General features: G+C 41.9%; 1 protein-coding gene across 1 annotated transcript in view; it reads left to right on the plus strand.

Moving 5' to 3' along the window:
* Positions 1-23850, plus strand: part of ACACA (acetyl-CoA carboxylase alpha) — a 288539-nt gene that overhangs the window by 113481 nt on the left and 151208 nt on the right. Inside the window, 13 exon segments of the mRNA XM_010861548.1 lie at positions 3805-4014; positions 8531-8701; positions 10076-10237; positions 10605-10768; positions 14491-14641; positions 15392-15495; positions 16605-16686; positions 17347-17492; positions 18301-18451; positions 19948-20082; positions 20671-20817; positions 21816-22004; positions 23010-23110. Coding sequence (XP_010859850.1) covers positions 3805-4014; positions 8531-8701; positions 10076-10237; positions 10605-10768; positions 14491-14641; positions 15392-15495; positions 16605-16686; positions 17347-17492; positions 18301-18451; positions 19948-20082; positions 20671-20817; positions 21816-22004; positions 23010-23110 — 1913 coding nt within the window.

The following is a 23850-nucleotide window of genomic DNA, read 5'->3' on the forward strand; positions in this document are numbered from 1 at the left end:
TGGTGATGGACAGGGAGGCCTGGCGTGCTGCGATTCATGGGGTCACAAAGAGTCGGACACAACTGAGTGACTGAAGTAAACTGAACTGATGTGGCATTTGCTTTGAGACTGGCTCATAGGTGAAGTCTGGAAAAGATGGTAAGGAGCTTGGTAATGAAGCCTAGAGGAATGATAAAAAAACTTTTGGTGCAGGATGAAACGGAAATGAGGGGAAAGGTCACCCATGTTCTGTAATGATGAAACAGTTACCTGAGGTAATTTGGAAAGCAGAGACTGTACTGAACTCCTAGATCTACTTAAAGAGATCTTTTAGATAAAGTGTTAAAAGTATCTATTGAATGCTTATGATTGTTTTTTAACTATAAAAAAGAAGTGAACTAAAAAAGGTGTTCCAAACTTGTTGAGTTTAAAAATAGAGCTGTTTTTCATTACCGATCTCTCTGGTGCTGGCAAAAAATTTTCAAAGTAAAAAATGACTTCAGAGTAGAGCCCAAATCAAGAGTGCCTGGAAGATCCTTTAAAACCTCAGAAATAATTTAAGAACTAGGAAAAAAAGGACTTCTAAGAATTTTAAAAACGTTGTCCCACAGCAGCCTGACATGCCCAAGGTATAGAGAGGTCTGTGCAGAAAAGTTATGGATATGTTTTTGGGGCAAGAAGTGAATTTTCAGTATGATTCATAGGAAACTCATAAACTTTTCAAGATACTTATATTGATGAATGTACCAAAGGGACTGCAAGGGACAGAGACAGTTCAAACTTTAAAGAGGCCTCAGAACTTTCAATTTCCTATGAATAGGAAGCAGACTGGGAAAGTTGTTCAGCTGTAAACATTAGTCATTTCTCATAGTAAGGGAGATTTTTCCGGACCCCGGAGGGCTTCTAAGAACAGAGGGGAACCATGGATTAGGAAGCCACTCCCAGGGATCAGAATTGGACCACAGAGAAAAGCAAAACAAAATCCGTGCCTGTGGAGTAAGGAAACCTGACACCGTCTACCCATCTGGACTTCAGAATTGGTGTGGACCGGTGACTGTTACGGAGAAGGCCCTGGCACCCCACTCCAGTACTCTTGCCTGGAAAATCCCATGGACGGAGGAGTCTGGTAGGCTGCAGTCCGTGGGGTCGCTAAGAGTCGGACCTGACTGAGCAACTTTACTTTTACTTTTCACTTTCATGCATTGGAGAAGGAAATAGCAACCCACTCCAGTGTTCTTGCCTGGAGAATCCCAGGGATAACCTGGTGGGCTGCTGTCTCTGGGGTCGCACAGTCGGACACAACTGAAACGACTTAGCAGCAGCAGCAGTGACTGTTAATGTACTTCCTATTGTTTCTCCTTTGAATTGGAGTATTTTTTAATCCCCGTTTTATCATTAAATGTTGGAAGTGTTGGGGACAGATAATTTGTCTTTTTAGTTCCCAGATCTTTGCAAAAATAGGAGGAGCTGCACCCAAGAAGTCTCTTTTGCTTGTAAACATGACTTGTTTCTCATGGGAAAATGGACCTTGGGCCTGATACCATGATTGGATGACTTTGGGGGTCTTGGGAGGGGGTGAGTCTGTTTTGCATGTGGGAAACATGTGAATTACTGCCAGAGGGCAGACCATAGTAGCTTGTTTGCAGAGATGGCTGCCATAACTCCTCCCGTCCTTGTTTGTACATCCCTTGGCAGTGTGACTTTGGCTTTTCTCCCATTAAGAGATGACATCTCTTTTCCCACCCCAAAAGCAGAGACATGACTTTGCCAACAAAGGTCCGTCTAATCAAAGCTATGGTTTTTTCAGTAGTCGTGTATGGATGTGAGAGTTGGAATATAAAGAAAGCTGAGAGCCAAAGAATTGATGCTTTTGAATTGTGGTGTTGGAGAAGACTCTTGAGAGTCCTAAAGGAAAGATTCTGTTGGCTGGTGGGTCTATGGAGCCTCAACTGGAACAGCTCATCTCTATTGCATGTGACCTCTCACCCTCCAGTAGGCTAAACTGAATCCTAAAGGAAATCAACCCTGAATATTCACTGAAAGAACTGATGCTGAAGCTGAAACTCCAATACTTTGGCCACCTGATGTGAAGAACTGACTCATTTGAAAAGACCCTGATGCTGGGAAAGTTTGAAGGCAGGAGGAGAAGGGGATGACAGAGGATGAGATGGTTGGATGGCATCACCGACTCAGTGGACATGAGTTTGAGTAAGCTCCAGGAGTTGGTGGTGGACAGGGAAGCCTGGCGTGTTGCAGTCCATTGGGTCGCAAAGAGTCGGACACAACTGAGTGACTGAACTGAACTGAACTGAATCTTAGTTGGCCTTGTGGCTTGCTTAGACCATTAGAATGTGGCCAGAGTGGTATTGTGTAGGTTCTGGAGGCTAGTGCTTGTGTAGGTTTGCAGCTCTGTCTTCACCCACTTCTTAGAGCACTGCATTGAAGAAGGCCTGGTTTAGCCTACTGGAGGGTGAGAGGTCACATGCGATAGAGATGAGCTGTTCCAGTAGAGGCTCCATAGACCCACCAGCCAATAGTTGACACAGACCGTCAGGCATTTGAATGAGACCATTCAGCCCCACTCAAGTCACCAGATGATGATATGCACATTGAGTGACCACAGGCACCACCAGAATTGCCTAGATGAGCACAGCATCACAAGCAAAGAAAATGGTTGGTGTCCTAAGCAAGCTGCTGAGTTTTGAGGTGACTTGTTATGTAACAGAACAGAGCATAAGAGATTTGGCACATAGAAGACAGTGAAATAATCTAACATTACATACTTTGAGTCTCAGAGGAGAAGAGAGAGCAAATGGAGCAGAAGCAATGTTTGAAGAAATCATGGAATGGAAGCAACATTTGAAGCATCGTTGCATCGTGATTGTCCTCAGTCATGTCCAAGTCTTTGTGACCCTGTAGCCCCCCATGCTCCTCCAGCCATGGGATTTTTCAGGCAAGAATACTGGAGTGGGCTGCTGTTTCCTCCTCCAGGGGCTCTTCGTGATTGAGGGATCAAATCCATGTCTTCAGCATTACAGGTGGATTCTTTACCTGCTGAGCCACTGGAGAAGAGACAACGGCTAAGAATCTTTCTGAACTAATGAACTAATGGCTCAGAATTTCTTGAAAAGGTATCAAGCTTAGACTTAAAAACCACAATGAACCCTGCAAGAAGTACAGAGAAAACCACATCTAAGCTTATCAGAGTAAATCTGCCACCTCACTCCCAGAAAAAAGAGAAAATCCTTAAGCAGCTGGAAAAAACAGATTACTTTCAAAGGAATGACAGTAAGATTGTTAGCTCTCATCTCAGTAGAAACCAGAAAACACTGGGGCATCTTTAAAGTGCCAAAAGAAAATGATTGCTAGTATAGACTTCTATATCTAATGGGAATCTGCTTCAAAACTGATGAAAGTTCTTTGACTACAACAATATGTAATGTAATGTGAACCAGGAAAGTTTTTTGTCTGGAGCAAATTGTACATTTGGCTGTTTGGAATTAATGGTAATACTTTGCCCTTTTCTGGAATTTGTGTGTGTTTTCATAATATTTTGTTCTTTGCCCTTGTAACATGTGTTTAGGTATCCATCAGTTAATATTAGTTATATAGTTGAGAATACAGTATTTTAAGAATAGATGAGGGTATGAACTATATATATATATATATAAATTTTTTCTGTGTATTTCTAACATGGTCCCTGACACTCCCAGGCATTTATTTGCCTATTGAAGTGGAAGCAGCTTATCAAAATAGAAGTACTTTTATCAAAATAGAAAAGTACTTACCCCTTAAGAATTTGTCCTATTTTCTTGTCTAATATAGGTTCAAGCTGAAGTTCCTGGGTCTCCTATCTTTGTCATGAGACTAGCCAAACAGTCTCGTCATCTGGAGGTGCAGATCTTAGCAGATCAGTATGGCAATGCTATCTCTTTGTTTGGTCGTGATTGCTCTGTGCAACGCAGGCATCAGAAGATTATTGAAGAAGCTCCTGCTGCTATTGCTACTCCAGCAGTATTTGAACATATGGAACAGGTATGTATGTGAAAAGCTCAAAGTTTTGTTTTCTTGCACAGAACTACTACTCATTTAATTCATATGCCCATCTGAGAATAGTGGAATATCAGGCAATGATTCTAGATAATTGATAAGTTCTATCCTTCAGGACGGAGAAGGCAATGGCACCCCACTCCAGTACTCTTGCCTGGAAAATCCCATGGACGGAGGAGCCTGGTAGGCTGCAGTCCGTGGGGTCGCTAAGAGTCAGACCCGACTGAGCGACTTCACTTTCCCTTTTCACTTTCATGCATTGGAGAAGGAAATAGCAACCCACTCCAGTGTTCTTGCCTGGAGAATCCCAGGGACGGGGGAGCCTGGTGGGCTGCCATCTCTGGGGTCACACAGAGTCAGACACGACTGAAGTGACTTAGCAGCGGTAGCAGCAGCATTCTTTAAGAGGGAGAGGACATAGATATATCTGTGGCTGATTCATGTTGATGTATGACAGAAACCAACACAATATTGTAAAGCAATTGTCATCCAATTAAAAGTACATTTTAGAAAGTATTCTTTACCTAGAGGAAAAATAAAAATTCCGCTTTCCTCCCTCTAGTAGAGATGCCAGTGAACACTTCAAACTCTAAATTAGTTAATGCTTTTGACAAAAAATTTCAGTGTACTATTTTGAGAAGGGATAAAGACATTTTTGGGGATCTTTAATCTTATTGTTTGGTTCTTTAATCAGCACGTGATAAACTGGTGGTTAAGCTGGTAGTTTCATTTTCTAGATTGATTATCCCTCAGTCTTCAGATGCATTTATTCAAGTCCTTTATCTCTTAAAAGGTACTCTAAGTAGCTTTCAAGTTTACATATTCTGTATTATTTTATGAAAAAAAGAATCTCTCAGCAGTTTTATAGGGTCCCTTGGAATTAGCTGTAGTTTAGAAATCTGAACATGGTCTTTTTTGGAACTCAATCTTCATCTTATTGGACATATGTTTTCCATTTCTATTTTTACCCCTGGATTCCCAAGAAGCTAAATATATGGTTGTCTGTGTTTTTACATTTCATTTCTACGTGTGTATGTTTGTGTGTGTATTGAGATTTATTCTTTAACTACTATTAGTAGTTAAAGTAGTAGTAAAGTGACCTCCAAAATACAGTGGCTTAGGGAGTTCCCTCGTGGCTTAGTGATTAGGATCCTGGGCTTTCAGGTTCAGGAATTGAACCTGCCATGGCCAGGTTCAATCCCTCGTTGGTGAACAGGGATCCTGCAAGCCATTCAGTGTGGCCAAAGATAAAAAACAAATATAAAACCCCCAAAATACGCATTTCAGTTCAGTTGCTCAGTCATGCCTGACTCTTTGTGACCCTATGAACCACAGCACACCAGACCTCCCTGTTCATCACCAACTCCCTGAGTTTACCCAACCTCATGTCCGTTGAGTCAGTGATACCATCCAACCATCTCATCCTCTGTCGTCCCCTTCTCCTCCTGCCACCAATCTCTCCCAGCATCAGCATCTTTTCCAATGAGTCAACTCTTTGCATGAGGTGGCCAAAGTATTGGAGTTTCAGCTTCAACATCAGTCCTTCCAATGAACACCCAGGACTGATCTCCTTTAGGATGGACTGGTTGGATCTCCTTGCAGTCTAAGGACTCTCAAGAGGCTTCTCCAGCACCATAGTTCAAAAGCATCAATTCTTTGGCACTCAGCTTTCTTTATAGTCCAACTCTCACATCCATACATGACTACTGAAAAAACCATAGCCTAATTAGAAGGATCTTTGTTGACAAAGTAATGTCTTTGCTTTTTAATACGCTGTCTAGGTTGGTCATAATTTTCCTTCCAAAGAGTAAGCGTCTTTTAATTTCATGGCTGCAATCACCATCTGCAGTGATTTTGGAGCCCAAAAAATAAAGTCAGCCACTGTTTCCACTGTTTCCCCATCTATTTGCCATGAAGTGATGGGACCGGATGCCATGATCTTAGATTTCTGAATGTTGAATTTTAAGCCCGGGTCTCCTGCATTGCAGGTGTGTTCTTTACTGACTGAGCCACAAGGGAAGGCCATTTTGTAGAAGAGAACAGCAAACTATAGCTAGCAAGCAAAATCCAGCCTGTCACCTGTTTTGTCAACAAAATTTTTTTGTAACACAGCTTGCTAATTTATATATCTATTATCTATGGCTGTTTTATCTCTGCAGTGACAAAATTGAGTCATTGTGACAGACACTCTATGGCCCACAAAGCTGAACATAATTATTAATTGCCTTTTACTGAAAGTTTGCCAACCCTTGTCTTAAGGTGTCATCATCTTCATTATTAAAGCTGGCCTACAAGAACTTGTTCACATTGTAGCGTGTTGGCGGGGGGAAGAGAGGACTTGGAAGACAAGCTTGTATACCTATGGCTGATTGATGCTGATGTGTGGCAAAAACCATCACAGTGTTCTTTATCCTCCAATTAAAATTAATTAATTAATTAAGTGAGATCCAGAAGTCACACATCTTACTTCTGCTCACTTTTCACCGGACAAAATTCAGTTATACAATCACACCTAGCTGCATTGGCTGTTAGGAGTTGTAATTACTGGTTGAGCAGCCTTATGCTCAGCTGAAATTCAGGAGATTGTATTGCTATCACACCCTTTTTCTTACTCTTAGAACTTACTTAGCCTTCCCCCATAGAAGACAACCCCAGGTCCCATCCAGTTAACTATGTTCAACCCAAAGTCCAGGCTCTCTGGATGGTGTGCAGCCCTCTCTTTTATGTGCATGTAGCTTTTTATGGACCAGTAATCACAAATTACCTTGTGACACCTTCTTTCACCTTATATAGTGCTGAGTAGGAACAGGATGGCTCCCATTTAGAAAAAAAGAATGAAAAACAGACAATAATCACTGGTCCACAGCAGTTATCACATTCTTGTAGGCAGGGATTGTGGTCATTTCCTGTCATGCGGTGGAGTAATTCCTCAGCGAGCCCTCTGACTCCCCTTGGTTCTGCTGTCTGAAAGTAAATTCTTTGCCCGTCTTTAAGGCCTTATTCTCTAGGATGTTCTTCCTTGTTCACCTCCCTCTGTGGTTGAGCTTGGGTGATCATGCCTTCTTTAGAAGAACTTTCCCAGCTCACCTCCTGAGTGCAGGATTGGGGCCACAAAGATTACTGAGATTATCAGTTGTGGGTTTGGAAAGCCAGGTTTTTGGTATGTTTAGCAATATGATTCATTCAAAACTGAGTAAGTTTCAGGACTCCTTGCTTCTCGTCAGCTTCACGTAGGAGTAATCATACCCAAGGTTTCTCTGGACATAATGTTTTCCTCTTTATTTACCACCTTCTGCGTTCAGCCCTTCTTCTCTCCTCCATTCAGTAAGACTACCTCGAGGCCAGCTGAAACTACAGCAGCCACCCTTGATCTCATCTTTGACAGTGGGTTGCTTCAAGGCAAAATTATCATCTTTGGTTTAGGGATGCAAAGCCTTTTGGTTTTTTCACATTCTGACTTTTTCTAGCCATTTTTCCTAGGGCTTAGTTGGTATTTTGTTTGCATTCCAAGTTACTTTAGGAGACAGTTTACCAAATGTGTGTGTGTTTGCCTCGGTGTGTGGCTTGCAGTATCTTAGTTCCCCAACCAGGAATCAAACTCATGCCCTCTGCAGTAGACATGTGGAGTCTTAACCACTGTACTGCCAGGGAAGTCCCTCCAAACGTTTTCTTATGCCTCACAAGGAGGTCACCAGTTTTCCAGTTTGCAGTATCTGTTTCCTTGAGAGCTACTACCCTATTTTTAACTCAGTATCACATCAGTTTTTTTAAACAGCAACATCCTTCCTGAATTTAATAGTTTCTGTATTGATTAGGGTACAGGTTAAGCTATTATAGTAACGAAATCTAAAAAATACACCGCACAATAGGTTAGAAATTTATTTTCCCTTTCATTCATAACCTGAGGTGATTAGGACCATTCTGCTCCACGAGACCATTTTGGGATTCAGGTTCTTTCTGTTTGGTTTTGTCACTCTTAGTATGTTCTCAGCTGCATGATGAGACAGGCTTGCAGTGTCATGACCACATTCCAGTCCGTAGAAAGGAAAAAGCTGAGAATAGAGGGTAAGCAATTCCTTTTCAAAGCATGAATCAGGGATTACCCTTCACCCGCCCATTCTGACATTGCATTCGTTAAAACTTTGTCACTTGCTGTCAGAGTGGAAAATAGTCTCTAGCTGGACACCCATGTTTCTAGGAAGAATACTGGAAATACAGTGACGGCTCTGCCATGGTGCTTTAGCTTTCCTGCATAAGGTGGGATTACCTATGACCCCAAGTGGAAAATACTGTTTTCACTCAGCTTTGAACTGAGTTTGTCATCCATGTATAGGAATCTTGTGTAATAATCAAAGAGGGTGAAATTTACTCTCATATGGCGACAAGCCTTTGGTGGTTCTTATAAACACTGGCTCTTTGAGAGGGAGAAGCTTCAGACGAGCAGTGGGCCATCCACTGGATCAGGTGAGGTACTTAGATTGGCTTTTCTTTCTTCTTTGAGTGTGCGGTGAAACTTGCCAGGATGGTTGGTTATGTGAGTGCAGGGACTGTGGAATACCTCTACAGCCAGGATGGCAGCTTCTACTTTCTGGAACTGAACCCTCGGCTACAGGTGGAGCACCCCTGTACAGAGATGGTGGCTGATGTCAACCTCCCTGCTGCGCAGCTCCAGGTGAGTCACCCTGCTCTCGGCTCAGAGGGTTGCCTAGAGAAGTTTGGAATGACAAATGCACGCCAAACTGGCTCAACCAGCCTTTGTTAAGAGGAAAGTGCCTCCTATCCAAGTCTCATGTGATGCTCCTCTCTTGCGCTGGATGGCTTGGGATGTGTGGGTGGGTTTTCCTGATATGGAGCAATTCTGGAGTATTACTTTTTAGCCTGACACATCTGATATAAAGTGTCATATTTTTGCAAGACTCTTTACAAATAATATGCTATATTTAGCTGTTTCAATTCTGGGAAACCTTACTTTTTAATTGTCCTCTATTCCTTTTTCCTCCCTGGAGAAGGAAATGGCAACCCATTCCAGTATTCTTGCCTGGAAAATCCCATGGGGCAGAGGAGCCTGGAGGACTACAGTCCATTGGGTCATTTTTTTAAGTTTCCCTGGTGGCTCAGTGGTAAAGAATCCACCTGCCAATGTAGCAGATGTGGATTTGATCTCTAGTTTGGGAAGATCCCCTGGAGAAGGAAATGGCAACCCACTCCAGTATTCTTGCCTGGGAAATCCCATGGGGCAGAGGAGTCTGGTAGGCTACAGTCCATGGGGTCACAAAAGAGCTGGATCTGGCCTAGTGACTAAACAATAGCTTCTTTTTTCCTAGTGTTATAAATTGAAGTAATTCCACTTCAGAGTGGTGGCTGAGGTTTCTCCTGGCAAGAGTGTGGCAGCACACACTTCTGTTTATAATGTTTACAGTGCCACTGTTAATATTATTTTCTCCATTCTGCCCAGGAAACAGATGCTGTGGGAAGCAGTAATAGCTAATGATGAAGTTTGATTTGATTTGTAAATACATATTCTTTGTCCACAATGGGAACCCCTTTTGGTCCCCAGTGGTCCCTATTAAGGAACCCAGTAAACGAAGACTTACGTATATAAATCTACTTTTTCCGTTGATTTGTGGGGATAATTTGGAGGTAATTATGACATAGTTAGGACTTTTTAGCTGTCTGAACTTCTTGGAGAGCCACTGACATTGACTTTTACCTTGGATATTTTCATTCTGATTAAAAATGTCGTATTTTTGAAAGACACTTTACAAATAAGGGTGATGGAGAAAGGACGATTAGAGGGAAGCTCATGTCTATTGCATTAGGGATTTGGGGACTTTTTAAGAAGTGGGAAGTAATTAACACCTTCTGTGTGTTTTGTTTCAAGTAATTTAGAGTTGCTTATTCAATAATGTAGAATGTAGACTATAAAAACAAAGTGTTTTAGGTGGTGGCTACTCAAGTGAAAAGTCTTTTCTGTCATCTGATAGCCTCCACGTTTTAAGGGAAGTAACTGTGAAAGATGAGTGATGTGTGTTTTATTACCTTTCAGATTGCCATGGGGATCCCTCTGTACAGAATCAAGGATATCCGAATGATGTACGGGGTCTCTCCCTGGGGCGATGCTCCCATTGATTTTGAAAATTCGGCTCACGTTCCTTGCCCAAGGGGCCATGTTATTGCTGCTCGTATCACTAGTGAAAATCCAGATGAGGTAACCCATCACTTAAAAGGTTTACACTTTTTTTTCCCCCCACTGTGAACTTTAATATTAAGATGCTATCTGAGGGCATATCTGAAGTATCTTGAGACCTCCCCAGGAGAGGGAAATTTATAGAGGCTTCATCGGAGCAGACACGTAAGTGGTCACTGTTCCACTGGTCATTCAGTCCTACCTCAGTCACCGTAGAGTACTCAGTGGGTCTGTAGCGCTGGACCTTAGCCCGAAAGCCTTCATGACTTTTGTGTGTCATTTCCACTTTCCTGTGTGTATGCGATTACATAGAACCTGACCAGTGAGTATATGCATGTTCTCTTTCTTGTAAATATAATATCATTTCATATTCTTCACTCCCTAACAGGGTTTTAAGCCCAGCTCAGGAACAGTTCAAGAGCTGAATTTTCGCAGCAATAAGAACGTTTGGGGTTATTTCAGTGTTGCTGCTGCAGGAGGGCTTCATGAATTTGCTGATTCTCAGTTTGGTCACTGCTTTTCCTGGGGAGAAAACCGAGAGGAAGCAATTTCGTGAGTATAATCGCATGTGGTTGCATTTCAAAAAATAAACTTGTGGTAATCTTCAGTGAATTGTGAGCATGGGAAAGGGAATTGTGTATTGCTGTAGAAGTACTTATATGGGTAACCTTCTTGAAGAAATACATCTTCAATTGTAGTTGCATTCATGTTGTATTAAGTTTATGCAGTGTTTGGCAGATGTTTTTCTGTTACTCTGAGCCTTTTCAAGTGATTTTTTGTTTTCATGTGTTTTTGATCAACTTATAAAATTGATTACTCTAAAGATGTCATATTTTTCTGTAGAAATAGTATTGTTATTTGGGGCAGAAGTAGATTTTTGACTAAGATCTTGGTATCTTATATCATGGATAAGATCCATTATTTGTCATCAAAATAAAGGTATAGCTATATATGTCCTGTAGTCATTTAAAATAATAAAGTTAAGCTGCTTATTACATGAAAAGGGCTTAAGGGAACTGTCCACGTCACTTTATATGAGGGACCTCAATGTGCTATGAAATATACGCACAACTTACAATATAACTAGTATATCATAGGTATTAGTTAATATTTCTATTAGCATAAACATTTAATATTTAATATTAAGTTTTGCTTGCCTGAAAAGTAGGGCCCTAAGAGGTGATTTTGACAAGTTAGATGTTTTAAAATGTCTATCCAAAATTGATTTACCTGTTTTATATTTTTTAATTGTCGATTGACTTTCACCAAGGATTTAATACTATTCCTTTGACTTTTAACCTGTACACCTAGATTATATAATCAGTAAACACTTATTAATAATGTTTTCAGAAGTTGGGAAATCTGTTTTTCTGTATTTTGTGCTCTACAAAGCAGTGCTCCCAGAAAAACCATCCGCCTTTTGTATCCTGCTTTGCCAAAGTGAAGAATATAAGCTTAATGTTATGAATAAACTAAAATATAAACCTAATGTTATGAAGAAACTGGAGCTTGCAAACTGGTGGTTTTCTGGCTAGTCACAGCCACTGATGTGTTTTGATTGGCTTATAGAGTATTGTTTAAAAATTGGGAGGTTGAAATAAATACATGCATTTCTGCCATCTCTTGAAAAAAATGGGGTGACAATACCATTGGTTTTATATTCCACTTGGCCAAAGTTAACTGAACCTTTGTGTGACTGCTTCTTTTAGAGGAAACACGAACTCTCTAGTTCACACAGTCCCCCGTCCAGCCTGCCTCATTCGTTTACATCCCCAGAGTGGCCGCTATTGATATTTAGGTTTCCAGTCTTGATTGGCAGGCCACCAAGCCTTCCCTCCAGGACATGTCATATGACTTGCTCCAAAAGTCTTGCTCCTTACTTCCCAATCTGCTCTGGACATTTATCTGCAGTGTAAAGCTACCAGGCTAACATTGAGCATGTGAAAATTATGGTCTCTGCAATAAGCTTGCTTTCTTTTTTAAAATATTTTATCTATTTATTTGGCTTCATCAGGTCTTAGTTGTGGCACTTGGGGTCTTTATTGTGGCTCAGGACTCTCTAGTTGTGGCACGTGGGCTCTGGAGCACACGGGCTGAGTTGCCCTGCAGCGTGTGGGATCTTAGTTCCCAAGCCAGGGATCGAACCCATGGCCCTTGCATTGCAAGGTGGAGTCTTACTGAACCAGCAGGGAAATCCTGAAGCTTGCATCTTGATACCATGCCGGAGTTCATTCTTCAGTTCAGAGTTTGTTTCTTCTTTCTTCATGACATTAGGCTTATATTCTTGAGATTGGTGTTCACTACTCTTCTCTAGACTAGTCCCAGCCCATGTTTCCCTTATTATTTTCCATGGATTGTAATCTAAATACCATGAGAACAGAACGGTGTATGTCTCATTGCTGTGGTGTCCCCTGCATGTAGTGAGTGCTCTGTCAGTGTTGAACGCGTGGACTTGCCCCTCATCCTTGTCCTCATCACTGTCTGCTTCAGTTGTAACATTCCCGGTACACAACCCCTCTTTACTGCCTTTTCCCCTTTGTTTCTGCTGTTCCCTCTCTCCATTCATTCATTTACTCCATTCAACAAATACTTCCTGAAAATCTTAATGCTTCTTGCAGTATAACGAGGACCACCATAGGGTCTGTGCCATCATGGAACTTAGTGATCCAGGGTAAGAGAGGCAAGTTAGCCATTGAACAGAATGTAGGAGGTGCCGTCTCTGATAGTGAGATTACGTGAGGGTGTTACAGGAGTGTAGAGCTGAGTCAGCTAACTCCATCCAGAATGGGTCAGGGAAGGTTTCCCAAAAGGAAGGGACATCTAGACTCATATCTGAAATGTGTAGAGGAATCAGCCAGGCCAAGAGAGGGCGAAGAGAGGAGGCTGGAGGTGGGAAACAGGGTAATATTCTTGGCTGAGAACTCATGGACCACCTGGAAGAATATTTCTGTCACAGTCGTAATCTTAGCTTTACTTTTATTGCATTTCAGATCGCATATTCTTGTTTTTCTTAATTGAGGAGTGGTTGGTTTACAGTGTTGTCTTAGTTTCAGGTGTACAGTAAAGTGATTCAGTTTTTTAATATATATTATTTCAGATTATTTTCCATTATAGGTAATTATAAGATGTTGACTGTAATTCCCTGTGCTATGCAATAGATCAATATTGCTTATCTATTTTAGGTATAGCAGTTTGTATCTATTAATCTCACACCCCTAATTTACCCCTCCCCGCTCCCTTTCCCCTTTGGTAACCATTAAGTTTGTTTTCTATGTCAGATCTTACGTTCTTTGTGAAACCAAAGGGAGACAGGTTTTCTCCTTTCTTAGAACCCCTTGGTGCTTTGCTTTTATCTCTCTACTGGTATTTATGATATTCTACCATAAATGTTTAAAGTGATTACTGTCTCCACATTCTCTCACCCTTAAGAGCTTAGTATGTGTCTTGGGTCTGTGAGATGCATAATAAATGTCAAAGTTATACTGGGAAAAAGCTCACAGTATTGAAATCTTGTTAAAATGTGGTTATCTAACACTTAATTGGGAAGTAAGCAAAGTAATGAGCAACTCATTCTATAGTTGGCTAAAACACAGCTTAAAAAAAAGAAACACTTTCACATGTAGTGTCAGGCTGATCCCCAACTTTCTCTAGCCGGTTACCTTCATTGTATGGAAACCTTAAAGTTAAGGTCTTAGTGTTTGTAAAAATTCATTGAACAGTATACTTAAAATAAGTATATTTTATTATATGTAAATTTTACTTAGATCAAATAAAAAGGGTTTAAGAAGGGGAGAATTATGCCCTAATTCTAGTTAACCAGCAGTCAATGAATGGAATGATGGAAACAGTGAAAATGAAGAGTGGTTTGCAGATAATTTCATGCATTGGAGAAGGAAATGGCAACCCACTCCAGTGTTCTTGCCTGGAGAACCCCAGGGATGGAAGAGCCTGGTGGGCTGTCGTCTATGGGGTCACACAGTCGGATACGACTGAAGTGACTTAGCAGCAATAATTTGTTCTGTGTTCTGTATAACGAAGTGTCTGTGATCTGCTGATGCTCAGATGGTCAGATAAGTCAGACTCACAAGTTTGCTGACTTCTTGAAAATTCTGTCTGGAATGAGCACATGTGTATCTTGTACCCTCGTTTGTTCTTGGAACTGTTTCTTTCCCCTCCCTCCTAAGACCCCAAAGGGATGAAATAGTTCTTGAAAATAGTTGGAAAACAGTAGGACATTTGTTGCTGAAAGAGATCTGCTTCTGTCCTTCTCCCAGAAACATGGTGGTGGCTTTGAAGGAGCTGTCTATCCGGGGCGACTTCCGGACCACAGTCGAGTACCTGATCAAACTGCTGGAGACTGAAAGCTTTCAGTTGAACAGAATTGACACGGGCTGGCTGGACAGACTGATAGCAGAAAAAGTACAGGTGGGTATTTCTCCACTTACAGCTTCTGGGATTGGGTTTTTATAGGCTTGTGATGAGATCAGTCCATGCCATTAGATAAAATTTATTTGATTCTAATACAAATGGTTCTAGGTCTGTGTGTAAAAGTCTAGGAGTCAGTGTGAGTTTAGCACTGTAAGCATTCTTGTGCCTTGTGACACAGTCATTGTATAGGTTGTTGTATAGTATTACTTCCAAAGATATAGTTGAAGAGAGGCGTGCAGAGATTGAAATTCTTTCTTTCTTCACTTGATATTAAATGTGGTTGAGTTCTAGCTGTCTCCAAGTACTGATGAGAGGGCTTCATTTTAATCAACAGAAGTTACCCTTTGTTCCTGAACTGCTGGGCTCATATAAATTACTCAATTTTGTATAAAATTGTTGGATTCATGTGTATTACCTGGAGGTAGTTTATACACCATTTTTCTTTGAGATTATCAGTAGCCAAATCTTTGCACTTTTTTAAAATTTATTTGTGACAGAAGTTTGTTTTTGAGCTAGTCTCCAATTGGCTTAGTGGAAAATCTTAGGAGGGTGAGGGGAAAGGTGTTTTTCATTTCTATTCAAATTCCAAAAATGTGTTTTTGTCTCAAAAATCAGTTGGATAACAAGGATGGAGATTCTCAGTGGTCGCCGATTCTTCAAGCACATTTGAGCCTTGTTTAAATTAAGGGGCCATGGTGCCAAGTGACTGACTCCGCTTTTGATTTGCCCTCTTTTCGTCCCTTTCAGGCGGAGCGACCTGACACCATGCTGGGAGTTGTCTGTGGGGCTCTCCATGTGGCAGACGTGAGCCTGCGGAATAGCATCTCCAACTTCCTTCACTCCTTAGAGAGGTAGGCTTGGCATTCCGTGTTCCGTGCAGGCTAAGCCGTGGTCCTGAGTACGGGACTGATGTTCAGAGACCCGTTTATTCTTCTGTCTGTCACTGGCAGCTTGTGAGTGCTACTTGTTCACTGACCGTGGGGGCAGGGGCAGGGAGGAGAAGGGATGCAGGAGTTGATGGCAAATGGTTTGGGAGCTTTAAGTGTAGATTCTAGAAATTGGTTTATACCATGGTTAGAATTGGTTGCTTTGTAAAAACTGAAATCTTCCTGTATGGTACAAGCATCTAATCTCTCTGAGCCCTGGTGATAAAAAATCTGGTGTTTTTCTCCAGTAAGGCACCCTGAATACTTCATATATTACCTGCAGCACCTTTCAGGAATTAATAATTGAGGCTCATATTCGTGATGACTTCACAAGTCTTTCAAGTATAGGATCAGACTGTGTGTGGCTAAACGTATTTCCAGCACTGGTTCTGGAAACTAAGCTCTGCCTCCAAGTCCCTGGAGGAATTGTCCACAAGGCTAATCGTTTAAAGCACTTTATCACAGGCATTTTAATTCAACTGAGATTTCATTCGTCTTACCATGAAGATCTCTCACTATGTTGCACTGACGCTCAGTGTGAACAGGTAATATATTTACATGGGTCAGAATTCAAAAGGCACTAAAAGATGCATAGCAATGAGTCTCCTCCTTACCTCTGTTTCCTGGCCACCTAGTTTCCTTCCCTATAATCAGCCTGTTTTTATTTTCTGTTATCTTTTCAGATATATGGTAGATACATATAAGCATATATATGTAATATTTGTTCCTTCCTACCTCCGTTTTTTTTTAATCACAAGTGATCGCATACTGTGAAACTATCCTGTACAATTTCACTTGCTTTTTTAATTTAACAGTGTGTTTTAGAGAGTTTCATATTAGTGCATAAAAGACTTCACCTTTTTAATGGCTGCATAATACTCATTTATGTAGCTTTTTCAAAATTTATATCTCTATCTCTTACTGATGGTCCTTTGGGTTGTTTTCAGTCTTGATATTCCAGGAAATGCTATAGCCAATCACCTTTGAGAATTTTTAGAACTTTCAGAAGTAGCTCTCATGTTGCTATCTTTCAGGGGTCAAGTCCTCTCTGCTCATACCCTTCTGAATACAGTAGATGTTGAACTTATCTACGAGGGAGTGAAGTATGTACTGAAGGTATGCTGAGCCTCATAAAGTCTGTGCTGTCTTTTTTTGTCTCTGTCTTTGTCAGCCTGCTTCCTTTAGGTCAGGTGGTGGAGGGAAATTTTGGTTTCTTGCAGGGCTGGGCGTTAGTGAAATTACGGTCATTATTAGTGTCAGTAGCCTGTGTCAAAGCAGTACTTGATGAGTCTCTGAAAATATTTTTGCTGTTGTTCAACTTCACATGTGCAACCAAGACATGAAGGAGACAGAACCATCAGAGCAGGGAGATGGATCTCAGGTCCCCTCTTTGCTTGCGGCAGGGCTGAGCCGTGCCCACAGCACTAGTGCTCAGACACCAGTGCCATGAATTTCTGTCCTCTCCAACAGAGCGTCCTTTAGCTATTTTTATTTATTTATTTTATTTGGCTGCATTGGGTTTTACTTGGAGCGTGCAGGATCTTTAACTGAGTCATGGAAACTCTTAGTTGTGGCATATGGGATCTAATTCCCTGACCAGGGATTGAACCTGGGCCTCTTGCATTGGGGGCTTGGAGTCTCAGCCACTGGACCACCAGGAAAGTCCCATCTGATGGAGCTTGCTCACCTCAATGTCTGAGATACTGAAATTTTGTCTGGTACTCTCCCTGGAAGGAACAGACTGACTTGTCTCTTTGGTTTCTCATTTCTTAACAGGTGACTCGACAGTCCCCGAACTCCTACGTGGTGATCATGAACGGCTCGTGTGTGGAAGTAGACGTGCATCGACTGAGCGACGGTGGACTGCTCTTGTCCTATGACGGCAGCAGTTACACCACGTACATGAAGGAGGAGGTGGATAGGTGAGTGGCTCTTTGGGCTCCATTTGCTGATCATTGCACCAACCTTTTCTCTCAGTAGGCGTGTTTAACTCTTGAGGTTTTCAAGGTCTTTTGGGGAAGTCTATTCTAATTTTTTTAAAAATAATACATGTACCTAATAAAAATTTCAAGAGTATCAGAAGTCATTTAAAATTAAAAACAATGTCTCTCCACCACTCTAGTGTGGGCAGACGATGAAAAATAAATCCCCCTTTTTATAGGCTACTACTGTTAACAGTTTCTTATATGTCTTTACTGAAATTTTGTGTGCATATATAAGTTATATACATGTACATACTGTGTTTTTCTTTTAAACATATTCACAAATAAAAGTAACCTTTAGTTCTGCACCTTATTTTTTCCTTTAACATATTGTACACTATTCAACACCAATCATTGTGTTGTTGTGATAATTAAATGAATTAACACATGGAAAGGGTGTAGACCATTGCTTGGAACTTAGTAAGAGTTTGAAACATCTTAGCTGTTACATCATCAGCACCTTCATGTTTTTTTTCTTCCTGCTCAATGGAGATGCCTATCCTTTTTAACAGTCAGATAATCTTCCATTATTTGGATGTACCATAATTAATTTAATTTGACCATTATTGAAGGGAATTTTGGTTATTTGGCACTGTAAACAAAGATGCAGTAAATGTTGTATGTGTCTGTGTGTGTGTGTGTGTGTACAGTGAAGTTTTAAGGTTTTTATAAGATTGACATTATTCTACTTTTATTCTTTACAACTTAAGATGCTTTATTAACTTAGATACTCCCAATTATCTCCTAGATATCGCATCACAATTGGCAATAAAACTTGTGTGTTTGAGAAGGAAAATGACCCTTCGGTGCTGCGCTCACCCTCTGCTGGGAAGTTGATCCAGTACATTGTGGAGGATGGAGGCCACGTGTTTGCTGGCCAGTGCTATGCCGAGATCGAGGTCGCGGTGGTCACTGGGCTTCCGGGTCATGGGAGGGGAAGGTGGGGAAAGAGTTGGCTGGGATGGACTAGGACTCGAGAGGAACAGCAAGGGAGTAGAAAATAGAAAGGAAAGAGTATCTGTTTAATTGGGGTTATGAACCTTAGCATTTTCTTTATTTAAAAAAATATTTTCTTGGCCGTGCCATATGGCATGTGGCATCTTAGTTCCCCAACCAGAGATGGAACCTGCACCCCTTGCGTTGGAAGCATGCAGTCTTAACCACTGGACTGCCAGGGAAGTCCCTGAACCTTAAGATTTTAAAAACACACTAAAAGCTCATACTTTTCCTTGGATAGATGAGGAACCTCTAGCTCTAAAGAATAGATCCTGGGCAGTGGCACTTATTGAGTGTTAGGGATTATGCCAAGTACTGGTTATACAGAAAGAATATGATAGGTGGAATGGGGCCTTGAAACAGACTTGTCATGAAATATGAATTTTGAGAAGGCTGAGCACAAAGTGCAGAGGGCCACCTGCCCAAGTCAGTATGGGGCTGGATGGGCAGCACGAGAAGAATTCCTGAAAGAGGGGACTTTGATCTTGGCATTGAAAGATAGACAGTGATAGACCAGGTGAGGAAGGCCAGGCAACGCTGTTCAAAGGTGAAGGCACAGCACGTACAGAGGCACAGAAGCGAGAGCGTGTGGTGTATAGAGGGAGCTGCAAGTCCATATTGACATCGCTTGAGAACAGACTGAGGTTTAATGGGAAATGGCAAGCAGAGATGCCAAATGAGTCGTCAGAATTTGAGATCATAAAGGACCTTATAAAACATACTAAGAAGTTTAGACTCTCCTCAAGGCTGGTGGTGTCACTAAAAGATATGACACAGAAAAGTGATGGAATGAGATTTGAGCTCTAGAATGATTGCTTCTAGTGGCCTTATTGGAGGTGCATAGCATGTAAAGAGGTCTCTGGGGAGGTTGTTTTTGTTCTTGATTTTTTAAGTTTATTTGACTGCACCAAGTCTTAGTTGCTACATACACACTCTTCGCTGTGGCATGTGGGATCTGTTTCCCTGACCAGGCCCAAACCTGGGCCCCTGGATGGGAAGTGCAGAGTCCTAGCCCCTGGGCCACCAGGGAAGTCCCTGTTCGGAGATTTCTGAACTCCTCTAGACCAGAAGTGATAAGGGCCTAAACCGAAGGGTTGGCAAGACAGGAATATTTTTGAGAGAGGTTTAGAAGATACATTCAGCCTAGCTTGTGACTGTTAGATAAGGGAGAAAAAGGAGTGAGAATGATCCTTAGGTTTTGGTCTGGATATCATAGACAGACAGTGTAAGTACCTGGATCCACAGGTATGAGGAAGATAAATTGTTCATCATTTCTCGGTATAAGACAAGTCAAAACCAACCATGGCAAAAATGGGTTTAAACATTAGAAACGGGAACCATCAGCAGTTGTCATTAATCCCTAAAACTAGGTCCTGAGAGATTTTGGTTTTCCTTGTAGGTGATGAAGATGGTAATGACCTTAACAGCCGCAGAGTCCGGCTGTATCCATTACGTCAAGCGGCCTGGAGCAGCTCTTGACCCGGGCTGTGTAATAGCCAAAATGCAACTGGACAACCCCAGCAAGGTCCAGCAGGCAAGTAGGCGGAGAGACACTCTTAATATTGCTCTCCAAGAGCTGGGTACACGGTAGGGTTAGTCTGGAGAGGCAAGTGATCTCGATCCTTGGTTTTCCAGTTTCTCCAACTTTTTACCCGTCATTTTATGCTTTATGCCTTCGTGTTTGTGCCTTTGGTATCATGCATCTAGAATTTGTAAGAGTTACTATGATACTAAGAATCTGTGATTTTCCTCATGATGCTTCTCTCCTTGTTGCTGGATGTAGTAAAGGGAAGTCTTTCTTTCTTTCTTTTAATTAATTAATTACTTTGACTGCATGGGGTCTTAGTTGTGGCATGCGGGCTCTCTGTTTCTGTGTGTGGGCTTCTCTAGCGCAGCGTGTGGGTTTCTCTCTAGTTGTGGCACACGGGCTCGGCAGTTGCTTTGCACAGGCTTAGTTGCCCCACCACTTGTGGGATCTTAATTCCTCCTGGATGGCTGACTCTTAACCACTGGACCACCAGGGAAGTCCCTAAAGGGAAATCTTGATTTTACATGATGAATCTAAGTTGCAGTGGTGTGTCTGAAGGTAGTGGATGACTTGATCTCTCATTGGGGTTGACAGGCTGAGCTTCACACAGGCAGTCTGCCACGGATCCAGAGCACAGCGCTCAGAGGCGAGAAGCTCCACCGAGTGTTCCACTATGTCCTGGATAATCTGGTCAATGTGATGAATGGATACTGCCTTCCAGATCCTTTCTTTAGCAGTAGGGTATGAATCACTTTTCTTAGGTGGGGTGGGGTAGGGGAACAGGTGTATATCTTGGAGAATGGGTGTTCTCCAACATAGTTTAAAATTCATACAGGGAATTTTTTTAAGAGGGAGGAAGATAGAACTGTTTGACCAAAATTCTGCCACTGTTAATTGTTGGATTTGAAGTCTTTATATCCTTGCTTCTTATCTCTGTCATTGACTTCACATTTAATTGGGATTTAAACCAGTGAACAAGGACAATGTTAGTTGTTTATAATTTCAAAGTAAGTACTGGCATACCTTGGGGATATTGCAGGTTTGATTCCAGACCGCTGCAATAAAGTGAATATTACAAGAAAGAAAATTACGCAAATTTCTCGGTTTCCCAGTGCATAGAAAAGTTATGTTTATATATTGATCAAGAACCTGCCTGCCAATGCAGGAGACATAAGAGATGTGGGTTCGATCCCTGGGTTGGGATGATCCCCTGGGGGAGGAAATGGCAACCCACTCCAGTATTCTTGCCTGGAGAATCCCATGGACAGAGGAGCCTGGTGGGCTACAGTCCCTGGGTCACAAAGAGTCAGACATGACTGACGTGACTTAGCAGGCATTAAGTGTGTAATAGCATTACATCTAAAAAATGTACATACCTTAATTAAAAAATGTTTTATTGCTAAAAAAGACAAATCATCTCCTGAGCCTTTAAGGAGTCGCAATGGTTTTGCTGGTGGAGGGTTTGAAATACTAGAATTACCAAAATGTGACACAGAGACATGAAGTGAGCAAATGCTGTTGGAAAAATGGTGCCAATAGACTTCCTTGACACAGGTTTTACATGAAATCTTCAGTTTGTTTAAAAAAAAAAACCCGCAATATTTGCAAAGTGCAATAAAGCAGTGCACAATAAAGCGTGGTATGCTATACTGTATGGTAGTGAGTTCAGACATATAATTTTGTTTGGGGGATTGTGTTAATTTTGTCCAGATCCTATTTTATCATTTCCTTCTTCTCAGGTGAAAGACTGGGTTGAACGGTTGATGAAGACCCTCAGAGACCCCTCCTTGCCTCTCCTAGAATTGCAGGATATCATGACTAGCGTCTCTGGTCGTATCCCGCCCAACGTGGAAAAGTCTATCAAGAAGGAAATGGCTCAGTATGCCAGCAACATCACATCCGTGCTCTGTCAGTTTCCCAGCCAGCAGGTACTTACAGACTAACGCTGCCATGTTCTGCTGGCTGCCCGCCCTAGAGTTCATGCAGTGGGAGTCCTTCCTGTTTGGATCCTCCTCACTGCCTGGATGTTGTACTTTTGAAGTTTTAAGCATTGTGCACTTTACAAAACTGCCTCATGATGCAAGCCCAGTAAGTTAAGTGTTGGGTGTGAAATGTAGGGTATCTGTGGTTAAGACAAAAGCATATTGGTCATGTACCCCATAGAGGTTTGTCCCTGGGGCTGCACCCTGGTTAGAAGTACTTTCATGATTCTAAAGCAGGCGGATATTTGTAGCTCTTTCATCAGAGACTTCCTCACTACCTGTGCAGCATGCTGATTACTCTGTGCCTGTGATCCAGACTTACATGTAGGGACTAAAGCCGGACAAGTGGGGCATTAAGCATGTCTTGCCTGTCAGGACCTCTGGTAAGGCGCTAGTTTTTGTGGTCACTCTTTAGCTCATCTGGCAAAGGGTGAAAAGACAGAGACGTTGCTTTCTTATTTATCATGAATGAACCCCTAAACTATGCCTAGTAGCATTCAGCTGCTCTCAACATGTGAAAGATAGAAATAATCATGTTACAATGATGAAGATTCCAATAGAGACCCAGTCATAGAGAGCTGACACATGGACGCCGTCGGGAAAGGGGAGGGTGGTACGGATTGGGAGAGTGCCACTGCCGTGTAGACACTGCCATGTGGGAAACAGGTGGTAGTGGGAAGTGCTGTGCAGCACAGGGAGCTCAGCACACTGCTCGGTGATGACTTGGAGAGGAGAATGGCGGCAGGGGTGGCAGGAAGCTCAAGAGGGTGGGGATATATGTTTACCTATAGCCGATTCACTTTGTTGTACAGTAAAAATTAACATTAAAGCAGCTATACTCCAATTAAAACAACAACAACAAGATTCCTAGTGTTGATGCTATTATGCAGGCTAATGTTTTAGGTCCCTTTGTTGAGTTGGGCTTCATTTTTCTCCTTTCTTATACTTTAGATTGCCAACATCCTAGACAGCCACGCAGCCACACTGAACCGGAAATCTGAACGGGAAGTCTTCTTCATGAACACTCAGAGCATCGTCCAGCTGGTGCAGAGGTAGGTACATGGAACTCCAGAGTCCCAGACCTGCCCGTCCCCACACCTTCCTTCCTTCTCAGTAATCACAAAGAGGTTTACCTTCAGGTCACCTTAGAGAACTTAGACAGCACCTCGTATCTTAGAAAATACCTACATCTACTAAATATCTTAGAATCGTGAGCTAACTCTCCTACTCAGCGTTTCTGATGACTTCTTTCTATTCGGCATCTTTCCATCAATTATTAAGGCATGAATCTCACTGTCTTCTTTTTTCCTTACAATTTCCCTTGAACTCCTAATTTTTCTTCTGGCATAGGGCCCTCTTTGACATTTACTCTTATTAGCTCATGGGATCAACTATTGGGCTAAAGGCATCTTCACAGGACTTTTTCAACTTTGAGATATTCATAAATTTTTCAGATTTCCCTTAGCCATTTCAAGGCTGTCGTGATCGTTTCTGCTTAGCAATGAGGGACTGAACCAGTGTGTTGTTGGGTAGGGCTATCAAGTGGTTTTGCTTTTGTTTTCTCTCTCTCTCTCTTTTTCTCCATTTCTTTATAAGGAAAAAGTCTTGTCTGTGGCCACATTTCTTTTAGACTTGGATTTATGTTATTTATTTATTATTTTTGGCTGTGCCACGTCCTCATCACTGTGCATACATCCTCTCTAATTGTCGTGAGCGGGGTTTACTCTCTAGCTGCCGGCTACACTGGCTTCTTATGGCAGTGGATTCTCCTGCGGAGCTCGGGCTCTAGGGC

This window comes from Bison bison, unplaced genomic scaffold, assembly GCF_000754665.1.
Source record: "Bison bison bison isolate TAMUID 2011002044 unplaced genomic scaffold, Bison_UMD1.0 scf7180017864472, whole genome shotgun sequence".
In the NCBI taxonomy this organism is placed as follows: Eukaryota; Metazoa; Chordata; class Mammalia; order Artiodactyla; family Bovidae; genus Bison; species Bison bison.